At 33.4% G+C, this 13488-nt stretch overlaps 2 protein-coding genes across 2 annotated transcripts; both read left to right on the forward strand.

Moving 5' to 3' along the window:
- Positions 1–1170: 1170 nt before the first annotated feature.
- Positions 1171–3639, forward strand: LOC108740121. Its single transcript, XM_018474326.2, has 3 exons — positions 1171–1809; positions 2308–2428; positions 2655–3639. The coding sequence occupies exons 1-3, from the start codon at positions 1679–1681 to the stop codon at positions 2799–2801; spliced, it is 399 nt and encodes a 132-aa protein (XP_018329828.1). The 5' UTR covers positions 1171–1678; the 3' UTR covers positions 2802–3639.
- Positions 3640–4069: 430 nt separating this feature from the next.
- LOC108740122 lies at positions 4070–5759 on the forward strand. Its single transcript, XM_018474327.2, has 3 exons — positions 4070–4243; positions 5055–5172; positions 5562–5759. Exons 1-3 carry the CDS (start codon positions 4113–4115, stop codon positions 5703–5705), a joined length of 393 nt encoding a protein of 130 aa, XP_018329829.1. The 5' UTR covers positions 4070–4112; the 3' UTR covers positions 5706–5759.
- Positions 5760–13488: the final 7729 nt, after the last annotated feature.

Here is a 13488-nt window from a genome sequence, read left to right on the forward strand (position 1 = left end):
TCGACAGAACACAGACCACTTCGATTTATTTTATTGGAAAAAATTAGTTCTCTGTTAATGCAGAGCTGTCTGAAGCAAGTACAAGCATCGTAGAATTCAAAACAATAACTTCTTGTTTTAAAATAAATAATTCATATTACGTTTACGTCTATTTTGTTAACTCACTTGCTTATAAAGAGAAAATAATGGGTTAGAAACGGACGTCCAACGAGGAATGTCAAAATGACCCAGACGTTATAAACCTTTTATGCAAAATAATACGTATACTGCAGGCATGTACCATTAGAATTCACAAGCATTGCGTTTATTACTATCATATTTTCTGAGTTTGCATAAAATTCACATTCAATTAGTTTTACAGCATCTGTTTAGGACCCAAAAGAGATAGACATAGAGCGTACTACTCCATACATCGGCAGACCTCTAATTTCTCGTCCGCGGGGTACCACAAGGTGGAACATTAGGACCACTTTTATATCATAGATAATCTCGTACCTGTTATAGAAACGGTGTACAGTGTTATAACTAATGGAATAATTGCTTTGAGAAGACTATATACTAACAATTTAGAACTACATCAAAAACTGCAATGTAAAACTTTGAGAGTAACTAGTAAAAATAAATATATAGGTTCCTTTAAACTGTACCCATCAATTTACAGGAAATACTTATATTTGAATCTTCAAAAAAAGAATCAAGGCTAAAAAGAGGGCGATAATGTCTTTATTGGTTTTATACACATTAAAACTAGGGGAAGAAATAGCGTATTGAACAAAATCCCTAGAAAAAAGTTTCAGTCTCTCTCCAGATTCTCAGTCTTTCACAGTATTTTAGCGTCTCTGAAAAACTGAAACTGAAAAATCTCTCTCTCTCGTAGAGAGACTGGGTTCTCTGAAATATGTTGAACTTAAAAAATTTTAACCATGTCTATCGAGACACCACTCATTGAGAGATTCGAGTCTCTCGTTCAGAGACTGGATACGAAATGAGTATCTCTCTATGAGCGACTCGAGTCTTTCGTTCAGAGACGCTAAACAGTTTTTTTTTACAGTCTCTCGACAGTCTCTCTCAGCGACACCAGAGAGACTCGATGAGAGACGGAGACTCGCTTTCAGAGACTCTGAGAGACTGAACATTTTATCTCGGGATGATACTAATTTGAAAAATGCGTAAAAAAATAAAACCAAATGTAAAACTATAAGTATGTTTGTCTAAACTTTACAATCATTTCCCAAATACGCGAATTGCTTTTTTTTATATTTACGTAATGTTGAAAGTAAATTATGCATAAGCATTAAGTTTTATTCAACTTTTATTTACTGTCCCTTGTCAGTAGCAACTTCTTCCAATAACGCTTTATTTTACTTTTATTAATGTTGTTTAGGGTTCGCGGAACCGTGAAAGTCAATATTGCACAACATTTACTCAACGCAAAAAGGGTTATTTTTAAAACTGTAATCAAATGATTTCAGTAGGTGAAGGTTAACTAACCCACTTTTTGAAGAGTGTTACACATGTCCATTGTTGTAAATCAGATAAAATAAAACGGTGTTTGACCAAATGTCACACATGAGAGCCTTTATAATGTGAAAACTATTTAAAGAAATCACAATGCAACAAAAGTAACTGTAATTATAACGTTATTTACTCGATTTGTTTGCTTACTAGCCCATTAACTATGATTTTTAACGCGGGTGTTGTTTTTACTGCTCTCCTGCTAATTCTGGAATATGGAGAGGTACGTGCAGCACCTGCCATTGAAAATAGGGATACTCACAACATTTACGAATGTGAAAATCCCGCTAAAAGGTAAGAAACGAGCAAATTTTTTATAAGTACTAATTTTACTAATCCTGCTTCGCTAAAGCAGACAAAGGGCAAATAAAACGTATTTTGTCGCGTAATCGCCATTGTAAGGAAATGTTTAAACTTTTTGGGCTTAAAACATAAAACTAAATTCCTACTGCATACCAGTACTATTTCTGAAAATTTTTATTGCAAAAAAGGTACCAGACAATTTTGTGAAATTTTTTACTATTAGTTACGTATTTTATTAGACGACATTGTATTTCTTACAGTAACTTATTAAAAACACTTTAATTTGTTGCTTTTAAAAGTTATTTCATAAATTGTTCTCCGTTCTAATAAATCTATACATTAATTATAATTATAATAAGAGCAATTAAAAGATAAACCAGATTTTTACTGGTTATAAAATTTTAGTTATTTTTCATACATTGTGTCTCTTGTAAACGTTTTAAACTTTATTTAATTTAAATTACAATTTTATTTTTATTTTTGTTTCAGTAAAATGTTATTATTCTCTCATATCGTCAACGAGCCAGCTAAATTCCTTCAATTTATTCAAAAGACAGTTTACTATCCTGAAACAACTTCTACGAATTCCAAACGGATCAGCTGCCTTATAGTAAGTACTCGTTTTTGTTGTTATTATACTTTTCATATTTAAATCGCTATTTTACCGTTAGAAAAAGGAATGAATAATAAAATAATTAACAGAGTACTCCACCGTTATCTTGTTGATAATCTTCAACAAAAATACCCAACAAATTTGCACATTTCGAGACTTTAATTTAAATAATATAAATTTTCTTTTTAATACGATAATCCTAAAATTTTAATATTTCTTTCAGGTAACAGACATTTCCACAGACGGCTCAAGCGGTTTCCCATCTGTTGTTGGAGGAGGTGTGGGAAGCTTTTTCGCAGAGCTTTTAATACGATCTCAATTCAACAAGGGACTGTATTATAGGGTAGACATCTATGGCGACGTCCTCTGATCGTTCAAACTAATTACGTTATCTGACGATCTGGACACAACGGGATGACACCTTAACTAATTTATTTATTTATTTATTTACTTAATATCAATAAATTTATTTTGTATATATTGTAATAGTCATTTGATTGAAATTATATCATGCGAAGTAGTTCTAAGTATCTAAACAAATAAGTGCCAAGGTTTTCATCATTCGGCGAGCGTTATACGCGATAGCGCTTTAATTGAAGTATGCTTAAGTGATACTAAAAAAAATTAATTTTACAGTCATTATGATAATCGATAAAAGAATTCTAGAAATAGAAATGGCTCCTACTGTTTACAAAACCAAAGGAAACAATATTATTGCCTTTGTACATATAATTTTAAAAAGGTTTGCTATCAAATATTGTATAGGTCTACTTCCATTCCCTCCTTATTATAAAGCAAATTTCGTATAAAAACAAAAACTCTAAAATAGATCAAAATACAAAAAATGCAGTCGTTATAAAAGGAATTAGTTTTACTCGCAAAAAGTAAAGATTAATTTGAGACGATGTCTCATCGTGTAACGTATAAAAATGTTAAAAACAAGCAATATAAATGTATTAGTCAATACACAAAACAATAAATTATTTATTAATGAAAGCCATTGATAACACAAAACAGACAATTGTTATTGTTTCCTCGCGTTCAAAACAAAATAAATTTTTAATTTTCTGGATTTCCTTGCCTATTATAATTATGAATCCCTTAAACGTCTTAATGCTTTATGCACTGTTTTCATTGTTTAGGAGTTATATGTAGACCTAAGACAAAATATTCACTGTACACTGAAATTATACATTTCTTTGTTGGCATTTTTTTTTTACGTCTCTCGAGCATAAATGCATATTTTGGTGAAAGTATGAAATATATCTTTTATCCACTTCTATTTGAAAATATCACCTACTTTTCAGAAAGCTGTCCTAAACTAACTAATCCCTCAAAATCTCTCTATCAATAAAAAAGCTTTAGATTGTATTTAATAGACTTATATTGCTTTATTATTTATGCCATATATAAATGACTCAAAGTATTTTACGAATTTTCCTATAGCATGTCGTATTTTTCTAAAGATAATGATTATATGCAACAGAATATTTCCATGTCCTAGAAGATAAGAGATTTCCAAAATAATAAATTTTCCTTTGCAGCTTCTTTATTATCACATTCTTGGCGAACTACGATATTATAGATAGCAAGAGAGATTAGAAAAAAAATGATAGTATAAAAACCAGATTGCTAAACGAGTTTTATACTGTATCGACAGCGAGTCTCAAAATAATTAACAATGGTTTCCTACAATTTCGTTTTCTGTATTCTTTCGATGCTCTTATTCGGTGCAGCGTTGTGTATTTCAGATTCTGACGAAACAAGAGCTGTCTCACATAATATAAACGACTGCACAAACGCAGCTGCCAAGTAAGTAGATCGATCAATAAATGTCAAATTAAACCCTGTATTAAACAAATTTATTAATTAATTAAATAGAAATATGTTTTCGAGCTAGCGCAAAGGAGCAAAAATAACCAGACAAAAATTTATTTATTTCAATTTTTAGTTGTATTACATAGCAAATAGGTAAAAAGTAAATTTAAAAATAATACTTAATCATTCAGAATTTTTTAATTGCGGAATTGGAATTCTTTTTCATTATTAGTTATTAAATTGAAATTAACAAATTTAATTTTGAAAAACATTCTTACTGTCTCAAACGATCAACTAGCAGCACTTGATAAACTATTCCTTTTAGTTTATTTTAAAGTGGGTTTAAATAAATCAAACAAAGAACGTCATGATGATCAATGCTCTGCTGAAACTGTCTACTACGCGCTGATGAGATCAAGTAAAATCGAAATCGCGATCCGCGTCTGGCAGTTTCCACAGAACACTAATCATCATGAATTTCTTTGTTCGATTTGGTCACGTGCATGTCCCATATGGGGAGCTACACCGTGGATTAAATTGTAGCATGGTGGTACTGATGATATTTACCACGCCGTTAATAGTAATTCTTCAATAAATAAATAATTTTATTTACAATTTAAACAACTTTTCAATAACAGAAAGATCTAAATATCTACCAAAAAAAGGTCATTTTGATTTAAACTATCTAGAATATCTCACGGCTTTTTATTTGTTGTATACGAGGTGAGAAAATACAGAATAATGGAATTGTTAGTAACTGACGGCTCAAGTTATTCTTATTTGATTAATTTAATTATATTTTCAGCAAAACGTTGATATATTCCACAGTAATTAACGAACGAGCAAGATTCCTGGGTTATACCACAAAAACTGTATCGTTTCCGAGCAGCTCTGTTAACCAAGATCTCATCACTTGTATTGTGGTAAGTAGAAATATTTGCAAATATCTACATAGATAGTTTTTTCTACGTAAAAGTTAAAACAATTAAGCAATATTTATAATTTTAAACAATTTTTTTATAAAGCAATTTGCTGCTTAAAAATGAAGTGAAATCATTGACTGCAGAAAATCAGTCGCTTGATATAAAATAGGAACATCACGATAATTATTATTGAAAATGAAAACCTTAGATGCTTAGATCTAAAAAACGATCCAGTATTGTGCGATCGATTTTGATGACAGACAAACGACACTGATTCATATAATAAACAAAATTATCTGTAGAAATAACTTAAGTACTATTAATTTGTTATTACGTGGAATTTTACACTGGCATAACAGGATAATAAATAAATTATTTATCATTAAAAGGTGACTGACAATGATGGTGATGGTACTGGAGGATATCCATCGATTTCATCCGGAGGCTTGAACAGTTACTCTGTCGAAATTGAATTGACATCACAGTGGAGTAGAGGTTTACATTTCACAGTGAGAATTTACACAGATGCATAAGAGAAAACGTTTACTAAAATTTTTATCTATTTTTACTGTTTTCGCCTCAATAATTAAAAAAAAACTATTATTATTGTGAGTAATAAATAAATTGTAAAATAATAATAAACGATTATGAATGTTTTGTAACTACGAAATGCGTATTTTAATTTCTATACTTACGCCCTCTACACGGTAAATTTTCCAACTTTTATGCAATTGTTAATAACATCAAGATTATCTTACAAGTGTCTTAATGGTACTGCACATTTCATCATTTTGGGACACAAAGAAACCTTGATATACTTATATACCAATAATCATAACGAGAACTAAAGGAGATATTAAATTCTTCTATATTTTTATATCATCGCCGTCTGGTATAATTCTGTTAGAAGCAGTCGTCAAAATTTTCCAAATTAATGCGTCAACCACACAGTAAAAAACTGCACTGACCTTATCCTGTTCGTATAAGCAATTATATAAGTGTTTATATAAATTTCTCTAAGAAAATTCAGACAAAACTAATAGAATTCTCACTTTTACAAAAAGTGATTGCTGATATTTCAATTTGATCCTAGCTGACATTGGCATTATGATCTATACCACCGTTTGTTACAAGTGGGTAAATCAGGAATAAATAAACATCCGTAAAATTAAATAAAATTATGTAAGTTTCTATGCATGAATTTATAATGATGTGAACCTGGGAAAATGAGATAATTTTGAATTTCTGGCTAATGATTATTTTCTTTTACTTCGAAATAACCAAGTGGTAACGCTAACGGGACGTGAGTATTAAACAAAAAACAGCTAAACCTTTCCAACTATGTCTCTGCTCAAAATGCAAAGGGATGAAACTAATGATAAGAAAGAGCGGTATTTTCGGAAGAAAAGTTGTCGTGCTTACGTACCCGGAACCCTAGTCTTTTATAAAATCTTTTAGAATCAAATTCAACTCCGAAAAGTTATTTTTCATTTGTCAATTTAAGTTTATATGTAGAACTAGAGACCCTCCCCAGCTTCGCACGGGTGCAATGCTGATACTAAATATGTTTTTGTTTTGTTTAGATTATTATCGAAAAGGGGAAATCTTCAAAAGATACCCCCTGAACATACTAAATATACTACAGAATGTCTTTATATACAACATTCACAGTTTTTTTGTCATTAGACANAAATGCGTATTTTAATTTCTATACTTACGCCCTCTACACGGTAAATTTTCCAACTTTTATGCAATTGTTAATAACATCAAGATTATCTTACAAGTGTCTTAATGGTACTGCACATTTCATCATTTTGGGACACAAAGAAACCTTGATATACTTATATACCAATAATCATAACGAGAACTAAAGGAGATATTAAATTCTTCTATATTTTTATATCATCGCCGTCTGGTATAATTCTGTTAGAAGCAGTCGTCAAAATTTTCCAAATTAATGCGTCAACCACACAGTAAAAAACTGCACTGACCTTATCCTGTTCGTATAAGCAATTATATAAGTGTTTATATAAATTTCTCTAAGAAAATTCAGACAAAACTAATAGAATTCTCACTTTTACAAAAAGTGATTGCTGATATTTCAATTTGATCCTAGCTGACATTGGCATTATGATCTATACCACCGTTTGTTACAAGTGGGTAAATCAGGAAAACGACGCAACGCATCGACATTATTCAATCATCGAATATTTATCCCTTATATACGTAGGTTTATTTACATCGACTTGTGACCACAAGCAGACGCCTAGCAATCTTTGACCGCCAACCCTGTTCGACCGGCAGATCTACCATCGACCCACGTATTAAAATTCTACATTTTATATCAAACATCACAACTCATTCAAGTGCTCCTTACAAATTTTTATGGCCGCTCCTATTTCTGCTTTGTTAACTAGTTTACGATAAAATGATAAGAAATACTATAAAACAAGAACTGTAATAGACAATTTTGCATATTATCAGTGTAAGTGCAAGTAGTCACGATGTCTTTTTATAGCATCATCACTTTTGTATTCTCAATCTGCCTAGTTGCTATTGCATTCGGCGACAGTGTGCAAAATGGAACACCGGAATTAGCAAATTCCCCGGTTGCTGAAACCAGGGCCGAAACTAACAACATTCGCGATTGTATAAACCCAAGCGCCACGTAAGTCCCACAACAAAATTCATTCACATTTTGTCAATTACGTATCAATAAAAGGTAGAATCTTTTGGATTCCTCAACGCTCGATCGTTCTTATCACAAAAAATGAAAATTTGTGGCGTGCTTAGTACTAAAGAAATAAGTCCTCAAAACAGACGACCATCATCAAAGGTCGTCAGTTTTAAGACTGGTTGGACACGCACCTCCACTCTTTCCTATCCTGAGCTAATCTTCGCATTTCCCTAAAACTATAACATCTCACATCCTTAACTATTTGCGAAAATTAATCTAATCTAGGCCTACTTCTACTCCTATTAACTCCTGTTTCTGCCTCTAAGATGTCTTTGACAAGACCTTCATGCCGGAGAAAGTGTCCTACCAACCTATCTCGCTTATTTCTCATTGACTTCTATAGAGTCCTATGTTCTTCTAATCTTTCTACTACCTCTTCATTTCTAACCTTCTCTATCCACGGTATCCTCATCATTCGCCTGTAACACCACATTTCAAACGCTTCTAACCTTTCTTTTTCCGTCGCGCCCACTGTCCATGTTTCGACCCTGCACTATCCTCTGCTGTATATCCCTACTACTCCTTCCGTCCTGACTTATCTGACTTCCTAGATATCTAAAATCAGTCGCTTTTTCTAATTTTTCGTCTCCTATCTTTATATTCGCTCTTTCCCTACTGTTTTTTACCTTGCATACCAGCATTTTTGTTTTACTTTTATTTACTTCCATACAATATAGTTTTGTCAATATCGCTTCCATTTTATTTAAAACTATATCCAACTCCTCCTTGCTAGCTGCTAACACTGCTTTATCATCTGCAAATCTAAGCATACTAATCTTTTGCCGCTGTATATCTATCCCGACATTTGTACTGTATTTACTGTTGTTACTCGTAAAGCTAAAATGGCCACCCTCATTCCCGTATTTCTTCTGAACCCAAACTGATCTTCCCCTAATAGTTCTTCCGCCCTTTTTCCATCCTTCTCTGTACAATTCTAATTAAGATTTTTGACGCATAGGAAGTTAAGATAGATAAAACGCATTTAAGCAAAATTGTAAGATTTCGAGTGAAATGATTTAAATTCCACTTCGAAACAACGTAGAAAAACCAAACGAAGAGAAGCCTACAGAAGTGAGCTATAGCCATAAAACCCACGAAAATTCTTTCGCTAATAACCTAAACAGGACAGTGGCGCACTGTCGTCTTTTGTGTTACAGGAGAGAGGAGGAGTTAGGGAGAAGACTAATGTTTTACCCTTTTTAACAGTCCAGACTCTACGAGATTTAACCTTTTTTTGATTACCTACATACATACAATTCCAATGTATAGATTTCGTCATTTGTTTTTGTTTGGAACGTTTTTATTAAATATTCTTCCTCGCAATCAGTGGCGGATTGTCCATAAGGCAAAGTAGGCATATGCCTAGGGGCGCAAGGTTAAAAAGGGGCGCGCGCGGAAATTTTTAAACCTAAAAAAAAACAATAAGGAAGTACCTAATAAAAAAAAAGTATTTTGCAAAAAATATGACCGCCAGAGGGGCGCCCTTGAGGTGCTAGCCTAGAGCGCTTTCGACATTTAATCCGCCTCTGGGTGGGGGACACATCCTCTTTCCTTCGGGGTGGGGGACATCATCTAGACCTTTACCTCATCTTCTTTTTGCTGCATTGTCGTAATGCCACTGTACTTGTGTTTTGTCCACTGGCCGCTAGATGACATCGAAATTCCACAACCTCCCCCCACACATACGAGGGCTAGCACGCACTCACACACACACACACACACACACACGTAAACCTCAAGAGATTGCGAGTAAACGTTGTCTCCATAAAATATGCAGCAAGAACGTGGGGCTGATGCCGTTTCTTCGTTCGCGAGGGTGAATGCTCTCGGCAAGTTCTATATAGGCTACCAAACTGGGAGAATTGCAGTAGAACGACTCCTCTCAGATGTTACAAATAAACGTTCGGCCATTGGCTTCGACATGTATACACACACACCACCACTGTACTTACTTAAATGCTTATCCACACGCTTGTCCCAACATATACTCACATACATGTTTATATTTATAACTATATAAACCCACCCACTCACCTGCACTCACCATGTACCTTTAAAAAACGAACAAAACTAGAACATTCTTTTTGTATAATTACATCTGCAATACATACAAAAAGGTAAAATCGGACGTCGGACATAATTCACTCGGAAGGGTCTCTTCATCTAAATAAGAATCATTTAATCTTAAAAAGGACGTATCTTGACAAGATGAACTTTTGTGTACGAATAAATGACGTTTAATAACTCGAGCATTTCCAAAAATGGAACAGTAGGACCGTTTTGAATATGGTATGTACAAATACAGTATGACCAACGTTATATAAAAGTAGAACATTCAGAATGTTTACCATTTTTTTCCGAGACAATTTAAAAATCAGTAGGACACATAAACCTATTTTAAACAACCTACCGCCATCTAGCGGCGAGTAGGATTACTTTTACTAGGAACTAAGGCTCCTTACCGTGGTGCCTACTATTGGACGATCTTATAACCAGAGAAGAGACTAGTATAGAAGTCCAATTCAAATAGAGGACTAAAACGTGAGTAAGAAATTCTAAATAGAACCAGGAGATGGCGTTGCTATGAAAATGAGCTCCTCAACGCTGTATTGAGTCGGAGCAAAGAGTGAACGCAGTAAGGGTAAATAGTAGAAGTGGTGGGATCATAGAACGCATAAGTCTTTTTACTTTGCTGTTGTAAGCCAAGTTTGTAAAAAAAAAAAACGGTTGATTTTCCGAAGCGACAACTACCGGTCGGATGACAGAAGCTTCGAGATTTACCGACATGTTATCCGAAACGAAGTCCGGATTATTAACCCAGCATTGGACTTCTATAGTAGTCTCTCTTCTCTGCTGATGTGGCCTTCTATGGGTCTGTATTCTTTGCTGCCACTATGACTATGAAGCATCGCTTAAGACGCGCATTTCAAAATTAAACCAAATTTTAATTGTATTAATTGGAAATTGAAAAAAAAAATAACATAACAAATTCTATTTACAGGATCAAATGTATTACGGCTCAGACCTTAAAATTGCAACTGTCCACAAAATTATTAACTTGGGGAACCGTTCCCGGGACCGTCCGGATTGTCACAAGCAGAAGAAGTAGAATTGCCTCCCCAACGGGCGTCTCCGCCAACCCGACGTCGGCGGAGACGTCGTGGTTTCGATCAAATCACGTTGGAGGAGGCATCTAATTATATATGTAAGTGAGAAATAAAAATATTAATATTACAAATTTAGTTTATTTTAGTACGAAACCCTCAACAAAACCCTAACGAAGGTTTTCGAAATTATATTAATATCTCACTTGGTTTTACTATAATAATTTCCATTTTTATGTACAATCTACGAATTATAGTATATGGCTGCAGGAAAAAACCGGCCAAACGACAAACTGGCTATTTCCCGTTGCTCTCATTTACATACTGTATTAGATAAGTACCAAGGAATTGCATGGAGAAATTTTTGACTACGGGAAACAATCGGTTTTTGAGGAGGAGGCACATTAACCAACAAATTGGCTTTTTTGCTGTCTTTTACAGATAATATTGTATAGGTATCGTGCAATGCACGGAGAAAGTTATGGCTGCAGGAAATGGCTGGTTTGTGAGGTTGGAGCACAGCAACTGACAAATTGGCCATTTCCCGTTTCTCTCTCTTACACAGGGTATTGGATGAGAATCAGGAAATGCACGGAGTAATTTCTCGCTGTCCTTTATTAATCCTTGGCTCAAATCGAAATTTCATTCTTTTTGTGGATTGTTTTTTAAGTACTCTCTTACTTGGTGTTGTTATTCAGCGGACAGCTTTGCAACGGATTCTGAAGTAGCGGGAGCACATGGCTTTTCTTGATGCAGCAGATGTCTCCGCCCCCCGTCAGCTTACAAAAGCATCCGTTGTTAATTATTTTTTTATTTTATTAAACTGTTTATCAGAAAAAGACTAGTTTATTTCATTTATATGTTTTCTAATTATTTCTTTCTTCAATAATTTTTTTCATGAATTATGGTTATCTATAATTTTAAGTTCGTTAGGTGGTGAATATTGTTTTCTAATTGCAGTTTATTTTGCATGCATCGTTTAACTCTAATTTAATTATTTGTTATTTTGATGGTCAACAGAGCGGAAAACGCAATAAGATAATAAGATTAATAACGGTAGGTAATGATAAATGAAGAAATATAACTATGGAAACAATAACAAGTACAACAACAAGCAAGAATATAACAATAAAAATGAAAGTAAGAGAATTATAATTTTATTAAGAACAGATTATGCATTAACATTTTTTTTAAATTAAATCATTTAGAGCAAATTGTTAAAATGATTACTTCAGCGAAATCCTTGGCTCAAATCAAAATTCCATTCTTCATGACAAGGGTAGGCTACTTGTGTAGGTAGGACCCGTTAGAAAACAGTCTCCGTCTCCGTCGGTTCTCTTCTGTTGTGGCATTTCGTGGAACCATGTGCACAGTATTGGGCATAATTTAATTTTTGAAAACTGTTGGAAAACCGAAACAATAGGGTACTTGCCTGATATTAATTAAATCATCAAATCCTCCACAAATATATAATTCGCAATCTTCTTTTTACTTGTATATATCTAAGAGCAGCAGCACAAAGAGATCGAACGAGCTGTAACTTATTTTCAGTGCTTGAAAAGAAATTATTACAATTAGTTGGAATTTTTGTGTGATCATTTGTAAGGTCTAGGTCATTGTCAAGGATACTGAGGGAAAATATTAAAACGCGTTATATTCTAGGTATTCTTTTTTTTAGGAGTGACAATTCGTAGAAGGGCTTTTGCTTTTACCTGCACCTGTGATGTACTTTTATATTCCTTACTTTACATTTCGAAGGTCCTAACACAGGTATGAACAAAAAGTAGGGATCCCCTAACGGTTTACGAACATTTTTGGAGTGCAGTTCAGTTTTACTCGTGCGTCGATTTTGCTATCAGAATAAATATTTTAAATTGAAGTATCGCAAAAATTTTTGTTTTGTTAAAGATTGACAATACATGCGTGTAAAGACAATTTTAAAATATCGTGAGGTATATTTACTTCATTATATAATACTCCAGACTCGTATGCTATAGACTTTTTTTTATACTGAGTTCTACAGTTACATTTTTAAAAAATGATTTGTGCAATTTGCAAGAAACCTGATGATAAAATTTTACTGTTTGACACAGTAGAAAAATTAAATAAATGTAAGAGTATGTTAATCGCTCGTAAGAAACATCAAATGCGATTTTATGATGTGACTTTATATGATGAAATAAACAGTGATATTGGATATTAGGGAAAAAATATTTAGGTGAAGAAAGTGTTGTGACTGCCACCCCCAAAAATCGTCTGGTATCACCTCAGCCATCGACTTCACATACATTCACGGAAATAGAAAACATAGAACAAGATGCTAGCTATGATGAAGGACACGAGGATGAAAATAATAACCTTGAAATAATCGAACCAGGATTTGATGCTGAATGTTTCTTCTGCGAAAAGAAAAGAAAACAACATCGTGGGAAAGAACAAAAATTATATGCAACAAAGAAAGGTATTGTAACTGAA

This window comes from Agrilus planipennis, unplaced genomic scaffold (assembly GCF_000699045.2).
Source record: "Agrilus planipennis isolate EAB-ADULT unplaced genomic scaffold, Apla_2.0 scaffold55, whole genome shotgun sequence".
Taxonomy (NCBI): domain Eukaryota; kingdom Metazoa; phylum Arthropoda; class Insecta; order Coleoptera; family Buprestidae; genus Agrilus; species Agrilus planipennis.